The sequence below is a fragment of the Fukomys damarensis genome, unplaced genomic scaffold (assembly GCF_012274545.1).
Source record: "Fukomys damarensis isolate Sample0158 unplaced genomic scaffold, DMR_v1.0_HiC HiC_scaffold_29, whole genome shotgun sequence".
In the NCBI taxonomy this organism is placed as follows: domain Eukaryota; kingdom Metazoa; phylum Chordata; class Mammalia; order Rodentia; family Bathyergidae; genus Fukomys; species Fukomys damarensis.
Genome location: NW_022900941.1, coordinates 29,786,993 through 29,806,037, shown reverse-complemented (window position 1 = coordinate 29,806,037; position 19,045 = coordinate 29,786,993). Strand labels below are relative to the sequence as shown.

The window sequence follows — 19,045 nt, the reverse complement described above, 5'->3', positions numbered from 1 at the left end:
ACAAGTTGGCTTAGTCATACAATTTTTTTTTTTTTGGTACCAGGGATTGAATGGGTCCTCCTGCTTGTGAGGCGCGTGGCATCAGTTATACATTTTAAAATCCATGTTTAGGGCCTGCAGTGCAGCTTGGTAGGATAGTGCTTCCTAAGAATGTATGAGGCTCTGGGTTCAACCTTTAGTAACACAAAACACACACACACACTCGTGTGTGCACACACACAGCTTAGATCAATACTCTTTAGTCGAATGCAAGAGGCTTTTGAAAAATAATACTTAAAAAATTTAAATAATATTCATGAATTTCTCAAACTGGCTCTTCCTCCCAAGTCTCTCCATATATATTTAAAACAAAATACTATAACTGAAAGCTAAAACTGAAGGTTTTTAATAATTGAGGAAAGAAATCTTTATCCAGACTGCAAACTATTGTAGTAACCTGTGGACAATATGCAGCCTAAAAAGTTATTTTGTCTAGCCATATGGCCTTTTAATATTTTTAAAATAGTTGCAATAATGAGAAATGTTACTTCTAGATTTCTGACTTCATAGGAAAAATGGGGAGATCTTGCAACACCAGTACAATTTTCCACATGGCTAAGATCTCCTGATGCATGAAAAGAGGACTTCTTTCATTGGTGTTTTTTTGTTTGTTTATTTGTTTTTGAGACAGGGTCTCACTATGTAGTTCAGACTGCTCTGGAACTCACTGTGCAGCCCAGGCTGGTCTCAAACTCACAGCAATTCTCCTGCCTCAGCCTCCTGAGTGCTGGGATTAATGGCATGCACCACCACGCCCAGCAAGAGGACCTTCTTTTGAAGAGAGCATGTGTCTCCAGGAGAGAGCACATATCCCTGGAGAGAGCTGGCTTCCAGGGGAGAACCCATGATCTTTATTACTCTTGACTGCCTGTTGGTTACAAAGGCCAAAATACCTGAGGCAGACAATAGTGGGATTATGAACAAATCCATTTTCTCTTTTTCCTGGGGACACACTGTAAACTACATTTCCTAGTCCAGTTGAGTTAAGAAGACCATATAATTGGCCAGGACAGTGGAGAATCAAAAGAAATGCTAAATCTCCAGGCCTGACCCATAGGAACTATGCTGAAAGTCCTCTACAAATAAGCTTTTCTTTCACATGCTGGCTGGATGCAAAGACTGTACAGAGTACTCTGAGGTCATGAGGAACGGTGCGTACTAGACATAGAAAGGATGTGGCCTCCTTCCTCAACCAGCAGTAGGCTCAGGGAGCAAGGCCCTTGATGTGTTGAATTCTTAAAATTGGGAAGTGGGAAACAGCCCATTGCCAAGTGCATCGTTGTTGGCTTTTCTCAGTCCTCCTTTTGAATTCCTGTTGCTGTCAGACTTGACCCACTTTGCTTCTGAAATTATTTGTGTGGCCCCAGAAGACATTAGAAATTTTGTTTTTTGAGACAAGGTCTCACTATGTAGTTGAGGTTGACCTGGAACTCACTATGTAGCCCAGGCTGGTCTCGAACTCACAGCGATCCTCCTGCCTCAGTCTCCTGAGTGCTGGAATTACAAGGGTGTGCCACCACAGCCAGCTGACATTAGAGATTTTAATCCTTATTTTAAGCCTTCCTGTAACTCTGTCAGGAAGTTTAATGTCTCAAGGCCTCAACCTACTGATCTGCCAAATACTGTGTTGATTGCAAAATCTCTAATTTCCATATTAATCCCAACATTTTGAGAATTTCTATCTTCCCTCTATTATTCAAGAGCCATTGGACGGGTTGTAGGAATGTGGATTACTTTATTCACTGAAGGTGTCAAGTAAAATAAATCATTGCTACACTGGTTTTTACATCACTCATATTTTTGTAGAGATTTCTAAAATTATATTTGAATGTTTACATGGGTCAATGTGTGAATTAGAGGATAATGATTCAACTTCTCACATTCAACATTATTATATGTACAATTCAATAAAGATGTAAGGAAAACATAGATCATACTTCTTTAAAACCTGAGCTTACAGCTGATAATTTAACAGCAAAATTTTGTGCTAAATATTTTATTTTTAGGAAAAGAGTGGAAATGTAACCATGTCTGTATAGTCTTGATCTTGATTCAACTTTTCAATTTCACTTTTTTCCAATGGATGGAGTGAGATTTGCATCACTGAATATTTAGGTAATAATAAAGACTACTGCTATTTACAAAATCAGACAAAGAAAGCTGTGGTTTGAACTTTAGTACATTGTTGCTTATATTTTAAAATAATATAATATAAAAAACACTGTATTTTTTCAGAAAAAAACATAGCTACCACTGCTACATTATTTTTTCTTAAATGACTTTGAATCTTTCTGGATAAGAGTCTTTTTCTTAGCCCAGTAATTTGGTACCACTACGTGAGCTGCTTGACAATATTCAAGAGACTGCCCAGAAAGTATAATACAATTTATTTTCAAAGAAACACAGTATAATGGAAAAATAAATTAACTTACACCCCCAGACATTCTGTCCAGTTCACTCATGGCCTCATGTAAAGCAGCTTCTAAATGGTTATTTAGCTTTCCACTTCTGAAATTAATGAAAACAACACACCAGATTAATATATTAAAGAAACAAAATCTCAGTTTAATTTCCTAATCAGAAAACAAAAGTACCAATTCCACCAGAGAAAGCCAATTTCTATTCACATTTGAAAAAATTCAGATGACAAAACATCACTCTGGGATTTCCACCACTGAATACTAATGATTAAAATCACAAAACTAATAAAAAATTGAACATATGAAGTGGGGGAAAATAGATCGTTTCCCTCTCCACATGCTTTTTCCACAATCTGGTGACTTTGGAAGAAAGCTGAGCCAGGGGTCTCTTTTGCCACCAATGCAGCTCGTTCTCCTGAATCCAGCCTGTCTTTCCTAGTTTCTTGTCCAGCTCTCTCTCCCTCCCAGGATCGATCTCGAAGGGTGGAGGGGGGTGCGAATTTCAGGCTCTAGCCACTAGGGAGCGCCCTCTGCCCTCTCTGGAGCATCCTGGTTTCTAGAATTGAACAACTAAAGACTGAAATTCTGGTGCGCTTTCCAGGCAGGAAACAGCTAACTGACTTGCTACACTTGAGCCTCCCAGCCTGACCTCCATCACATTTCCCCACGAAATAAAATGCTACAACTCAAAACAGATGAAGAAGGGTGGTCTTATGGTGGTCTTACCACTTCTTTGACCTTTTCTCTGCATTCACCATGCCATTGAACATATTTGGCTTGAATAACACACTATATATATATCACTTTTGAAACTTAGACCTATAACATTGCTATACTAATTACTAACTATCTTTGTGGCTATATACCCTTTGCCCATCCTGTTAACTTGTTTTTTCTCCTTTATGCATATTAACTACTGCCCATATATTCCAAATACTAAGGTGATTCATTTCATTTATCTGTCAGGACACTTACTAGGAAGGCCACAGAGGTAAGCCTGTCATCATAGGCTGTTACCATGACTAAGAATTAAGTTCTATGTCAGCATCTGCACAAAGACTGGAAATTTGCAGTTGTGAGAGAATTCGGCTCACAGTCCCCTTTAATTTGGTGAACACAGTGTTTAAAAACATTTGGAACTTCTGGCGATTGCCTTTACATGTAGCCTTTCGGTTCACCAAAGCCCTCACTGGGTTTTATCCTCAATAAGACATGATGGGAGAATTTATATTCTCCTCTTATTTCCACCTCTGAGCATTACATTTTTAGGCAAACCAGAAAAGCAGTGTATGTTTGTTGCATAAAAATATCTGTCCAAAGCTAGGATGGATGATCCTGTTTTGGAAAACATATATATATATATATATACATGTTTAGGCAGAGTGGGTAAAATTAATCATATGAAAATGCATATAATCATAGAACAATTTAATAACATTACCATTAAGACTATGAAAATGTTTCAACATTAACTTGAATGAAAGTTAGAATTTTAGGAACTTTGACTTTTTGTTCTTCAATAAGATATTTTAAATGTCTATAAAACCTTACATTAATTTAGGTGAAATTAGTACAATATAATGTCTTGACTTTAATACACTTAAAACAGCTAAGAGAGGAAGAAATTACTACTTTTGGGAGAGAGAATAAAAATACGGAAGTGGATCATGGAATCGTGCACATCATGAGAATCACGAGGCAAGGACAGACTTTCCCAGATGGCAAATCTGCAGACCGATTTTCACACCAACCAGCCAGGTCAAGGAAGAATGACCTTAGAAAAGGAAGTAAACTGCTCATGAAATGAGCATGGTTAAAACTTAGTCGTCCAATCTAAAGGGCCTTCCCGTAGAGTTTTCTCTACTATTTTGTATTCCCCACTGACATTTAATAATAAACATTTTTACTAATGGACACTTTAAAACCTACTTGATTAAGCAATAAGGTGTTCATATAATCACATTTCTAATTATTAATGGAGATAACTGCCACTTTTCATCTTCATTGCCTGTATTGTCACACATTATCCTTATCTTCACTCATTTTTTTTAAGCCAGGTACAGATCTGTGAATGATACCAGAAATAAGGGGGAGTTGAGAAGCTGCATGTCAGTCGACATTGTCAGTTTAGAATGACTGCAACTCACTTCAGGTGAAGAGAACCAGATAGAGGGAGATCTGAAAGTAGAAAACCCTAGAATCTAAAAATGTAGTCCATAGAGAAAGTATGTAGACTTTAGTAAATGTAGCAATGTAAGTATCCTTTTTGGCTTTATATTGAAATTGTGACATTTTACCACTTAACAATTCTCAGGCTTATAAAAAAATCAGGTTACCAAAAAGTGTGTATATACAGACAGATTTGACTTTCCTGTAAATGAAAATCATAGCATATCTAAAAGATGAAGAATCCTTTCTTTAATAAAGTGATTTCTGCATTTAAGTACAAAATTACTGAGTAATGTGTTAAATAAACATTGCTAATTCTTATGTGATTAGGATGTAATTAGTACACCAGTTTAAAGATATTTATTTATATTATACAGTTTGATTTAAGATGTCAAGGATTAAAATGACTACGCAACTTTTAAATATTGAATATGGTGGTGGAATGTTTTAACCAGCATAAATAACATAATTTTGTTTCTTTTACCTGTGTTTATAATGAAAACAGCCGTTTACTTAATATCATTTGCCTGTTAAAACTTTCTCTACACTATCTCTAACAAACCTAAAGTATGAATTAAAATGCCTACTGTGGAAATGAAAGGTTTAGGTTGCAAGAGATTAAGCAACATAACCAGGGACTTGTAGCTAGGATGTGCCAGAAATCAAACACCATCTTAATATTTTTTGTTCCAAATGCAACTACCTTCCTTTTTCAGCCTTTTCGTCTTTTCCTCTTTCTCTGTCTACAAATCTGTGCCATCTCAAAAATTCTCCGTTATTACTTAAGAACTTTTCACATGGGTAAAAAGGAGAACAAATATTCCTATACCTGATTTTTCTACGCTCAGTCCCTCCTCAATCCACGACCACTTTGGACACCCATCATGGACTGGAAACTTTTCACTAAGGTACATGTGCCTCCGATAGTCTCATCCAATGTCGATTTTTCAGTTCTTGTCTTACTGAATAAGAAAACGCCTTGTCTTTGATCAAAATTTTCAATCTTTTTCTTCTAAACCCTGAGGCCTTCCTCTGGTTCTCTGCATCTTTTCTGATCACGCTTCACATCTCCATCATTCTACTCAATGTTCAGTTTTCCTGGCATTCAATTTCTCGCCTGCCATTCTTCAAGCTGGTCAAAGCATCTCAGCGTGACTGCAGCTGTTTTGCATTGCCAAAACTCTCTTCTCTCAGGTTCGGGTTTGTGTGTCCAGCTATTCCCAGGCACTCCAACTGCACTCGTCAGCTTTTCCTTGTATTCTCCACTGGAGACAGTTTTCCTATCACTTACCAAGCCAACCAAGCTAAAACCAGAGAGTTGTCCTTGATTATCCATCGGCCCTCACATTCTGATCAATCACCCTGTTCTGTCAATTTTACCTCCCGGTTTTTCATGACTGCTTTCCTTCTCTTCAGTTTTCTTAAAATTCACCCTCCTATATATACCTATTGAAAGTAAAAGTCCAGCCGCCTGCTCCTTCCGTCCCTTAGAAGATAAAGATCTTATTGGCCCTGTCTAAGTCCTTCATGGTTTACTCTGTTTATTCTTCTGGCCATGCTCTTATAACTTCCTAGTTCTGATACTTTCACCCAAATCCAACTGCTGGTTCCATCTGAACACTATTTCTCCCCACCCTATCTTGGTCTGGCTAATAGCTACATAGCATGTAAGGCTTCTTGACTTATATATTGTCTTTTTCAAAAACCTGGATTTAATACCATTTTTACATGTTCCCCAAATACATTGCTATGTTTATATTTTAATTATTTATTTCTGAAATCTGTCTCTTTTACTAAAACATGAACTCCAGGGACTGTAGCACTGTGCCTGACACAGATTTTTTTTTCTAGATAATTCTCTTCAAATTGGGAATAAATGACTTTTTTATTTTATATCAGTTATGTAATTTCAACTAATTATTTAAGCTATTTGGATTTCAGTATCTTCATTTGTAAGTGAGCTCAGTTAATTATGGCCCATTTTATGAATGGGAGAATAAAATAATGGTCTTGAAATTACATGTGCATTCTACAGGCCATCTTCAAGGAGGTCAGTCTATTCAGACAATGGTATGATAAATATAGCTCTTTTTTTTTTTTGGTTAACATTTGTTTCACATTTTCTTCTTTTACCTTTCCAATCTATACTCTGAGTTTATGGCTATCACCAGAATGCCTTTTGATGGCGCCCACAAACAGTAAACTGGCTTTGAAAAAACAATTTTAAATCTTGTGGTTTGTTATTCATTACCTTTCCGAAACTGCTAAGTAGAAAATGCATGGGAAAATAATTCAATTCATTTTGAGGCAATTTATCTAAATACTTGGAATAGTTATCTCATTTCTATGTCATCAACTCTGTTTTGCCTGTAATCCAAGTAACTGGCATGTTTCAGTGGTGGAAACATTTTGGAAAATTTTTATACCAAAGAAATACACACTGTTGGGTAATCTACAGCAACTGGTTCACAGCATATTTGTGATGTAGGTATTTCTAAATTTCCCTTCTTTTATCCGGACTTCTTATTAGTTTTACTAGCTTTGTCCTACCTTAACCTCTGCAGAGGAAGGGTCACTTCAGTCAGCATAGAGGGGACCTGTATCTTGGTGTTTCCTCATGGGGTATACAAGGAAGTAACTGGCCATTCACTTAGACCTCACTCCTAGTGTCCACACGCTACCTTCTAAAGAGTCTGGACACAGGTGTACAGGACTCGCCCTATGGTTGTCATCTTCTTGTGAGACAGACTATCTATGGAGATGAACGTTCTCCCTGAGATGTGTTGACTTAAAATTTCACCTCTTGAAAATATCACAAAGGGAAAAGGGTGCCCATTAATACATATTACTGGCATCATTTAGGCTTTTTATGTAAGATATGCTAACTATTCTAATCTCTTATTTTACAAATCTTTGATGTGTAAATACATGTTAAAGTGATGTTTTAAAAGAGACAATAAGATACAAAAAGACTGAGCCTAGGTGTTAATATTTGGGGGAATCAATGTAAGGGTTATTTTACAAATAAATAAAAATTAATATGTAACTCTTGGTTGTTTGATACTATATAAATCATATAAACTGAATGGGTCTATTAATAATATATTTTCAAATAATATATGTATATAAAGCACATTTGTAGTTCTCTACATTAATATGAATAGCTGTGATACATGAAATTGCACCGTATAATAGCAAAGATGGTTTCTAATATTATCTACTTATCTGTACTACATTGTACTCAGAAAATAAATATCCAGAAAAGCCTGATAATGGGCTAAAGTTCAACTTCTTATAAAGAAGACCTATTTAAAAGTCTACTCCTCTGCTGCCACCAATATTTGTGAGCGAGCACCAGTTTGGCTAAATGGTTAATCTGCCAAATTTACACCTGTACAACTAGGTATTATTTGTCCCACCCCCTAAGTATTCGAATTACAAATGATAGGCTCAGAGTAGATTTAATTGCCATTTAAATAACTAATAATGCTATTTCCCCCTAAATGAGAGGGATAGGGTTAGAGAGAGTAAGGAAAGACCTGATGAAGAAGTACCACCCCCCCTCCCAGAGTAGACATAAATTAACATACTTTTGTAATATAGCTAGTTTGGCTTCTCCATAGTGGTCCTCTTTGGTGATAATACTGACCGTACAGAGGCAGGTCACAACATAGATCAAATCAATGAGATTTTATTGTTCCTTGGAAGGAAAACAAGTTATATTCTTGAGAAACAAAATAGAAAAAACAAATGCTTACTTTCTGTTTCTTTTCCGGGCTCGGCTGTAGGCTTCCAAACCTTCTGTTAGTGTCTTCAACTTCTCGGACTCCACCTGAGTGAAGGTATGAAGACCAAACCACATTACCCAGACCTGTAATTGTTAAACATGGGTTTTCACTTTCCTGCTGTACGAGCAGGTGCACCGGGGGAGGGAGCTTTAACCTTCACTGCCCTGTCAAATTTTCTGTCCTTGCTCAGAGGTTGATTCCGTGGCTCCAAACTGCAGCATCAGTAGAAATGAAAGACTGGCTTCGAAACTGTCAACATTTGAAAATAAAATCTGGGGAACAAAACTTAGTATTAAAATGACTTTCATTTCACAAAATTATACAAATCAGAAACCCTGGTTTACTTTCTCTACTGCCTGATGCTTAGCAACCGCACGTCAGCGTTCCTTTAAGGAAAGATAGGAGCTGAGATTAGGGAAGAGGGTGGGCTTTATGGTCAAGAGATTGGAGTTTGGGTCTTAGCTCTTCACTTCTTAGCATGAGTCAAACATTTAACTTTTCTGAGACTCAGTTTCCTCTACTTTAAAATGAGGACAATAACACCTACATTCCTGCTAGGCTTGTTGCGAGCATTAAGATGTGACATCATTTTGAACACAAACCTTGCCTGGAGCAACCATTATTATTTAGGATGCGGTATTCTCTGCAGAGGCGAGGAAGCAAATGGGGCAGCTGGCCAAGGATGGTCTGTGCTGGTGTGGGAGGAGGGTGTTATTAATAAAGCCTTATGGCCATGTCCCCTCTCCTGCCCTGCTTTATCACTGCTGATTTGTGTAAAGTGCTACCTTTCCGCTGTTAAGAATGGTGGGGTAGTGATAGGCATACACAAAGCAGCCTTTATGCCCCACTTCTACCTATCCAGTGACCTCTATCATGGTTCTCGAAGTTGCTCTCTCTCTCTCTCTCTCTCTCTCTCTCTCTCTTTCTCTCAACAATAGCTACGTGGGAAAACTTGTATGTCACTTGTGAATAAAAGGACTGTTAGAAAACTATTCTATTTTTATTGACCTGTAAAAAAAATTGATCTAAGTACAAACAGTGTTGCTTGCTGTGTAAACACAGCTTTAAGGTAAATATCCAAGCCATCTGTTATTCCAGTTTCTCCTCCTTATTCCTAAGCCACTTTTATGTAAAAATTCAGAGCTCATAAAAATACCTGAGAAAGAAAATAAATACTAATAAGCAAGGAAATTATGAACTCTTGTCTTTAAATCTTCATGTCCGACCCATAAACATCATTTATAGGTAATTCCTCTGTGATCCTTTCAAATCTAGTAAGATTAATACAGTGTTTTCATTACGTATGAATACAAGCATTTCTAATGGTTCATTCAGGTGAAAAATCAAACAGTGGAAATTTTTTTCTTTTAATTGTTTGTACTTTGTCCTAAAGAATTCAAATGTTTCATATGCACAAGTTCATTTGGGATATCTGATCCATTGTGAGCCAGAACAAGGGACAACTTTGTTCTGTATAATACCTCACATAAAGAAAAATATCCTCCTACTGGATGACTAAAAAAGCTTAAGTAAGCAGAATACATCCCTATGTTGTTATAAAAAACAAAAAGATCCCAGATATATTTTTGCATTTCATGTTAGAAATGAAGTTTCATCTTGTGTTCTCTCAAATGTAGGGATATGAAAGATGTTTTGTTATTATACTTATGTAATCAATGACTAATTCCACCGATATTTAAATCATCGCTTTGTATGCAGAAAGGGAGCTGTCCTGTAACTTAAAGTTATATTAGATATAAACTGGTGCAATGAGAGATATTTAAAAGGTATTGATCAGGCCACAGAACGCAGGTTCACAGTGAAACAAAGCAAGACACAACAATGAGAACGTATCCTCTTGGTCTTAATGTTAAAAACTATTAGGAGAAACTATTTCTTTTTTTAAGTCTTCCAGTTTTATTTTTAATTAAATAAGGAATAAGGGACAGTAAAAGTGTTTCTTGTGTATTTTTATGTAAAAGGCACTGTTTTATCATTTAATATGATAGTACTACCAAATAGTATTATTTTTCTTCTACAGATGAAACTCTGAGCTTTAGTTAACATGGCCAGAATTAAAACTCAGCTCTAGTTCCAAAATACTTAACTTCTTTCTACGATAACAACTGCAATATTTTTAAATTATACAGTCATTTATATATGTAAATTATGTATAACACTTTACATAAATATATAATATCTATAACATTATATATGTGTTATACAAAAATTTATCCATATATAAAGTTATATATAAAATTATACACACACACAAAATATACACAGAGATGCACACTCAAAAATTAAACTGCTTAAAATCAAATTACAAGTTAACAGAAGGTTAAGCAATAACTTGTCCAAATTTATCTTCAAATTTTTTATGCTTAGATAATTTTCTAGTGATTTTTTTTTTCTGAACTAATTCTCTAGCATGGTTCTTCATTTAAATCTGCCTCTGAGGTTCTAAGGTAGTGTCATAATGAACTATATTATTTATAAAGGACTCAATAACCTTGAAAGACAAAGCAATGATAGTGCTTTCTGAAACTAAATATAAACAAGATACAAACCACTGTGGATTTCTGCTATGAGAAGATTATATCCAGAGGAAAATGTTTAATTATTTTCAGAATTTTAGTACTTTTCTATATGGTGTAATATATTTGAAGATTGTGTGTTGTTTCTGGGGAAATATTCATATGTTAAAACAATATTCAAGAACCTCTTTTAATGATACCTCAAAAAACTGGTATCAGAGAACAAAATAAATTCAATTTATCATCCAATGGAAATCATGTTTAATGATTTAATGAACATTCCCTTAGAAATTACTTAGTTAACGTGTGAGTCATAAAAATACTGAAAATCAAGTACACAAACGTAACATTAAAAAGGTCAAACATATACAAATATTTAAAAAAACTTACACTGAAGGAGCAAATAATTTAAGATACTCAATACTTTTACCTATAATTATTGGATTCTTATACATTTTTAAGCCAGAAGTTCTATAAATAATTTAATTGCTATCTTATTGAGAAATAGGGAGACAACTTCATAATTTATCTTTGGTCATAATCTGCCTACACAGTCTCATTAATTATTATCCAAATAATAATGATGCTACTTAATAGTAATGGCCATCATGACATAACTCTTTACATGTTATTTAAAATCTTAAAGATACCTGAAATGTATACGTATTTATAGTTCACATATTACTTTATATATGAAGACTCATATGTTGAATATTTTTGACATTTAAAATTTTTTTCACTCATTCAAATTCTTTAGATACAATAATTCTTTAACACAGTCTCACAGAGCACTCAATGGGGTTAGAAACAAACCCATAAATCCAGGCACAAATATATGGTAGAGGATAAAGAGCTTTTCTGAGCAAGGCTGAGTTTCCGGTTATTTATTTGGTTCACAAGGCACATATTAAACATTGGGTTACTTAACTTTATTTGGGGTCAGCAGAGCAGCTTAGAAGTAACAGAAGCTATGGCAAAAGAAGACACAAATCTTTCTGAAAGCCATACGAATCCTCTAAAATGAGGTATTGTACATGTTACAAGAATCTGGATCAATGATCTAGATCACTTTTGAATAGAACCAGTTCACTCGAGATGGTGTCAAAATTCCCTGCAGGCTTCATCCTGATAACACCTCTCTTTGTCAATTATTTGCTGCTACTTAGTGCTGGGGAAATCACAAAGGTCAAAGGCTAGAGCACCAGCTACATTACAGTCTTTATAACAGAGATAAGACAGCTGATCTCAAGCTTCCCTTTCAATTCTTCACTTGTCTTTCCATTCTGACAACGTTCTGTTGAGGGGAGCAGTACGGTGAAAAGAACACTAAACTTAGTGTTAGAAGCCCAGGGTTAGGGACTGTCTTCACTGCCTGTGATCATGCCCTGAGGTGTGCCACTTCTCTGAGCTTCAGTTCTCTCAGATAAAATGGGGATAGGCATGCACATTGTTATGGACCATTGAGAGGGTCTAAAAGAGACCATGAACGTGAGATGCTTAAAAAACACCTAAGTTCCCTGGTACCAAAAAAAAAAAAAATTTTTTTTAAAAAGTTTAAATGCTGAAGTATTCTTTCTCAAAATGTCACTAGTGGTAAGTGAAATCATTTTGGGTGGAACATGAACAACTTTTAAACATTTAAAATAGTTATATATTCATATAGATTTATATTAGAAAAATAGAAATGACATTATGCCTATGATGTCTCACATAGAATAAAAGTAAAGATGGCCTGAACAGTGCCTAGTAGATACATGCCCAATACATTTTTTTTTGGATGAATCAATTAGTAAATGAACTGAAAAAAAGTTTAAGAAACAGTAGTATTAGAAATATACAGCTTTAGCTGAAGTCTGGAAAATACAGATCTAAAGCAAAAAGCAAATATAAAGCATTTATTAAGATTATTGCTATCAAATATTTATTAAATAAATATTTAAAATAATCAAACTATTTCAAAAATAACATCTTTAAACTTAAAAAAATTCCTATTAACTTAAATGCAATACTTCAATGTTTTTGAAAGAATGAAAATTAGGATAAAAAGTCAATTCATTTGTGACAGAAAGGATAAACCCAATTTTCTAGCAATAGAACAATAGTATTCACTCATGGAGAAATTCCTTATTGAATCCTATTATTTTTTCATATGAACTAACAACATCCACATTATCACAGTGTCAGTCAGTGGCACCATCTGAAGTATTATTTTTGGTGTTTCCTTTCCTCCTTACTTTGGAAAGCAGTGTTTTTAAATGCTACAGAACTGTATTACAGTATAAAAGTGATAACAAATTCCATATCAATTTACAGTACATAAACAGAATGAAACATTTGGGTAAGCTTGAATTTCTAAGACTATAGTGTTTAAAAAGTTGGTGTCACAGAAGCATGTATTTGCCTCAGACTTGAAATTCTTTTTCTTTCTTTCCTTTTTCTTTTCTTTTCTAAGTACTGGGGGTGGAACTCTGGATGTTGCACTTGTGAGGCAGGCATAATGTCACTGAGTTATATCCCCAGCCCCTGAGACTTTTGTATTGACAAGCTGGTGCACTCTGTGCTGGATCTGCCACTTGTGTGAAGGGAGACACACCTCTACTCCTGTTGAATCTTGCGCAGAAACAAAAAGTTTCTGATATTCCACAATTGACTACAGTGAACCTTACAGTCTGACCCAGGCTTTCACTTAGTCTTGATATTCATATTTTTTTTGTCTTATTTCATTCTTATTTCTTACTATCTCTCAAATTTAGATCAGAAACTGACTTACTTGGCTTAGATTTTATCTTCCTTTTTACTTTCCAAAACCTAGTTTCCTTTTCAAGGAGATCCTTGTGCTGACAGAACATTGTTTCCCCTCCTACCACCAGCCAAAATGCAGCCTAAGTATTGAAGATATTGATTGAGTACAGAGAAGAAGGTTAATTTCCAATAGCAGTTAAGAAAATAGATAAGGCAAAGTGAATACATAAATAGTACTTTCAACAGAGTACCAAGGAACAAAAATTAGCTCACACTGATAACAAGCACAGAAAGAATATTCTTCAAAATAAAATGCTTAAACATCACAGGAGGCACAGCTCCCTGATTAGGTCCCTAGGCTCATCTTCTTAAGGTGATACACCAAGAATGCAAAGGAAGCCACGCCTGGTTATGTACCACATTATCAAAATGTTTGTGCACATGATACTGAAGTGATACACAAAAAAGCTTTCTACCTGAATAAATTTGGTTATGAGTTTAATGATGAATTTTGTCAGTTTTTGTAAACACTACTTGAAGTGCAATAGTATTACTACCCGCCAAATAAAATTACCATGTAGAAAAAAAGTCAACGTGTGATTCTAAGGAAAGGCACCAACTGTACAGGCTTTTTTGTGGATGTTTTCTTAGTGATTAGGAAATATCTCTCTACCAGTCCAAGAACCAAAGTTCTGTTGAAAAGAAACATCTTGTTGTTGGTTTGGTAATAAATCCTTTCTTAAATTCAGCTCAGGTCATAATAAATATTAAGTGTAAGAGCAATGAGGGGCTGGGGATGTAGCTCAGCAGTGCAGTGCCTGCCTGGCAAGCATGAGGCCCTGGGTTTGATTCCCAATACAGAGAAAAAAAAAAGTAAGAGGAATGAAATATTAATACCAATGGGATGACATTCAAAAAGTGAAAATGATTTATAAAGAAACAAAATAAGAATTTCACATTTTACTATTATTATGTGAGAGACAACTTTTTAAGGCTAATTTACACAAGATCAAAAGTGGCAGATAATTATGAAAAGTACTTTTGAAAGTATTTTCCTTACTTTAAAATAATCACTAAGACAAGTGCATAAAAATAAGCATTTCCCCTTATAGTTGTGTAGGCCTATAATCTTTGCAGTTTATGGCACATATATGTAAAACCAAAAGTAGCCATTTTCCTTTCTGCCAATTCCTATTAATATGCCAAGATCTGGAAAGGCACCTATCTGCCTAGGACTTTGTATTGGAATACAACACTGAGATTTTTTTCTTGCCCATTAAACCACAAACAATAGAGGCTCATGGTTTGGAAAGAAACTTGCATAAGTATAATTAGAGCAAATATAACTATCTCCCAGTGTACACATCATTACAAACCAATTACCAAGGGCAAAACAAATTAGGAGATGTCACTTCCTGAACAGTATAAGGCACACAGTCCCCCCTCCAGAGCTGACGCATACCTTTGATATTAGAACAGTAATATATCCATGATTCCCCACAGTTTTTCACAGACCGTTAAAAAAATATTTACTAATTAATTTTTGGTGTGTTGGGGTAAGGGAGGTAAGAATGTAGAGGTAGAAAGTTTTGGTTGATTTTTTTTTCTTTAGAAAGATTGAGAAAAGAGGGGCTTTCAAATTCACTCAACAAACTGAGTGCTTTAAAATGTTTCATTGTGGAACTTTTGCTTGAAATGAACAGCTCAGATATAGCAATTTGTATGTGATGTGCTGAACTATTCCATTCATCAAATATATTCCTTACGATCCTTTCATCCTGTTACGATTTATATGTATACATTTCCCCAAAGCCTCATGCAGTCACACGTGACTTTTTGGAGGTGGTTGGATCTAAGGTGTGTAATGCTGGAATTAAGGATATGATGCTGGGTTTAAGGGTGGCTCACCCTGGAGTGGGTGGCTCCACTAAAAAGGTGGGTAACTTGGAAAAGATAAGAGAGAAGTAGGCTGTTGATGTCTGCTTCTTTTTGCTACTTCACCACTTTGCTGCCTTCTGCCTGCCATGAACTGTCCTCTGCAATTCCTCTTGGCCATACCATCCTGCTTTGGAGCCAGCTGACTATGCACTGAAACTTCTACCAAGTGAAGCTAAAGTAAACCTTAGCTCATTTAATGTTGGGTGTTGGGTATTTTGTTTCTGCAACAAGAAAAGTAACCAAGACACATCCTCAACCTGAGTAGTAAATCCTCCACACATGGATAATGTGTAGATGAATAATATAGTAACAAAAGTCATTTCTCTCAATTCCATAATGGTGTCATCCTATTCAGCCATACAGAATAAGAATAAAGAGGCTAGTTTTCAGTGGGCCTCTTTTGTGTGCTTGTATAATCTATCTAGGGTATTTCATTTAATTCTTCAAACACCATTCTGAGTAGGAATTAACATTCCCAGAGAGGTGAGGAGCTTGTGGCTCCTGGGAGATTAATATAAACAAGGGCACTTACGCCACTGGAAGTGCTTGGATTAAGCTCACATCAGAACGCTCAGGGACAGGCCTCTTCCTGCCATACTTTGCTTTCTCTCTAGGTCTCTAGCATTTGATGCTTAGAAATCACACCTCTTAGGAAATCACCTCAGCAACTGCAGGATATTTCCAACGTGTTGTCAGTCATTCTGTTACATATTCTACCTCACTAAGGATTTAAAATGCCCTTCTAAGATCATAAACTGACAAAGTCATTTACCATAATGACCAGCAGAGCCTGCTAAAATATTAATGTAAGGACCATTAACATTAGGGATCAGAGTTCCAGTCACAGCACTGGCCTCTCTCAGGTTAGAGATTACTCGTGCAACATATAAACATGAATGGTGCCCAACTTGCTTTGAAACAGTAATCTGCAATCCTGTCAATCAATTATTTATATTTTCAGTTTTGCCTACTTCCAGAAAGAACGTGGAGTGGCTGGCTGAGAACAAAGACTATAAACTGAAAATAATAAATGACACATTGCCAGAGAAGGGGGAGCTAATAAAACTATTTCAAAACTTGTGTTAATGTAGATTTTATCTGGTTGGATCCGACTCAACTCTCAGATTACTTTAGTTTAGTGGACATAGGAACAGCATGAAAGCTAAGATGCTAAAAAGGTTTAAAATGAAAATGTATAAGAAATTGTCAAAGCTTTTCTTTTGAGATGCTACAAAGTTAAATACTAGGGAAATGATGCCACATTCCACTTTAGCAAGGTAGAATTAATAGCTTTTACTACAACAGATTGTTTATGAAGCTAGTCTGCCTTTCTCTCTAGAGTTTATTAAGTAAAAGGCATTTTAGTATAGAGAAGGGAAGCTGAGGCACTGCTTATCTTTTGAAAAGCAGAAATCTGGTTATTAATGCATAAGGCTTTGTTTATCTAACATCGTAGAGCACTAAGAGGTTCTAGATCAATAAGATTTTCATCAAATTAGGCTCATTTGAATAAAAGGACAAAATTTTAAAATGTTTTATTAGAGAGCTTTCTGAAATACATTATACTTTTTCTTACAAAGACACTGAACACAATTGAATCTTTTTTTGATGAGCCTTTGTCGCTAATGGTCAATTAGAGTCAGACAGACCTATTTGAAATTTCACCTTTTCTAGTATTATGAAATGAGAATATTGTTGGGCTCGCTAGGAATCATTAAATAAGGAAGCTCTCCCTTTGTTGTTTTGTGAACTATAGGCAAAAAAAGTTTTGATGAAGTAGTACTTTGGTTTTATGTGCAAAAATGAGGTGAGTCCTGAAGGACCCGAGGTTTGTAAAAACAGTAAGCGCCCTAGAGCTTTTAAGGCTGCTATACCTTGCTTTTTAATGGTAGTTAAATATTTCATGCATTGTCATTAATATTTTATTACATGTTTTCAGGTTTCACCTCAAAATGTGTGCCTTAAATTATATTTTCTGAATTCCTAAAAATACTTTTAGTGCATATTGATATGAAAGTTTTAATGTGAGCATGCAAAATTAAAATATCAGCCAATAGAAAAATTATTTGAATTTTCTGAAGTAATTTCATGTTCCCTTTCAGGAATTTAGCCATTGACTAAAATAAGGAAGAAGAGTCTGGATTTTAAAATATTTACTATTATTTTATTGTGAATAAAGTCTAGTTTGTTATTTAAAGCAAAATAAGTGTTTCTTGTACTCTTAATTTTTTTTTTTTAAAGAAAGTTTAACATCAGTGAGTAACTCAAATTCAGGAGTATGATAGCACAGACTGATCAGAAGATTCAGATCACTCTTTAATGTGAAATGTGCCAAAAGTACATGCCTTTATTCTCTTGAGGGTAGAAAAAGATAAAGCATTTAGGACAGAAAGAATGTTTTTAGGGAAGGGGCCATAATCTTTACTTTAGATAAGCTTTTTATAAAATGGCACATAAAAAAGACTTGATTGATGTGCACAGAGTTTGTAAAACAGTTTGGTGTGTACATTTTATATATGTAGAAGTTCTATTTATATCATAAAAGCCCACTTTTGCTGTTTCTAATTATTTCTTGAATAAGCTGTCAAAAATATTTATGTTTACCAAGCTAGAAAATGTTTGTATGGTCTCAAAAGTATAAAGAAAAAAATATGTTGAGAATAGGAATATGGAATTCATTTTCTTATCAAATGTAGAAACATTATACCCAGAGTGTATCCTGACAAGTATATATTAGACATTATAAGCAAAGGTTTAAGGACCTCCTGTTCCTCTGGAGAAAGACAATCCTTTTATTGTTTTGGCAAAAATGCTTTCGGTTTCCTGCCATTAAATTGAAGCGGCAGTAAAAATTCGAGCAAAGTTGAAACAGTTCTTTATATAATATATTCTTTAAAAGAAAAATATATACCTGTAAGAATAATTTTACCTAAGAAGATGAAAAATTATGTTTCTTCAACATATGAGGGGGAATGGGCATAATTATCTCCTGGTCAGATGTATATTTTTCTATTTTAAACATTCTGCCTATGCCTTGACTAGTGAGCCAATTTTACCATTTGAAAGGGGGACAGGAAGATCAGAAAACTCCTGCTAATTTCTTCTAAATTGAATGGTGGTTTCATGGAGAAGTTTTCATTTAATTTATAATGATCAGATTGTGTTAAGTAGAACCAGACCATGGGTTAAACGTTTCCACATGGTATAAAGGCACAGAAGTTTTCCTAAAGGAGACACAATTCTGAATTCAGACATTACCCGCTGCTTCCCCAAATGGCTACAGCTCCACCCAGATTTTCACCTCCTCCCCCGCTCTATGGGTTACATGTAAGCACACTACCCTCTGGCAATTCTTGTCGTCACCTGGGAGGGCCCCTACCTCTGCCACTCTTAGACCTCCACCAGCTACCGT

The 19,045-nt window shown here is 35.3% G+C and overlaps 1 protein-coding gene across 2 annotated transcripts in view; it reads right to left on the bottom strand.

The window, feature by feature from the left end:
* Positions 1-19,045, bottom strand: part of Mbd5 (methyl-CpG binding domain protein 5) — a 137,248-nt gene that overhangs the window by 1,561 nt on the left and 116,642 nt on the right. For both annotated transcript variants that reach the window (XM_019207043.2, XM_019207044.2), the window contains exons 10-11: positions 8,387-8,460; positions 2,472-2,547 (exon numbers count right to left, since the gene is read on the bottom strand). In XM_019207043.2, coding sequence (XP_019062588.1) covers positions 2,472-2,547; positions 8,387-8,460 — 150 coding nt within the window. The remainder of the gene's footprint in view (positions 1-2,471; positions 2,548-8,386; positions 8,461-19,045) is intronic.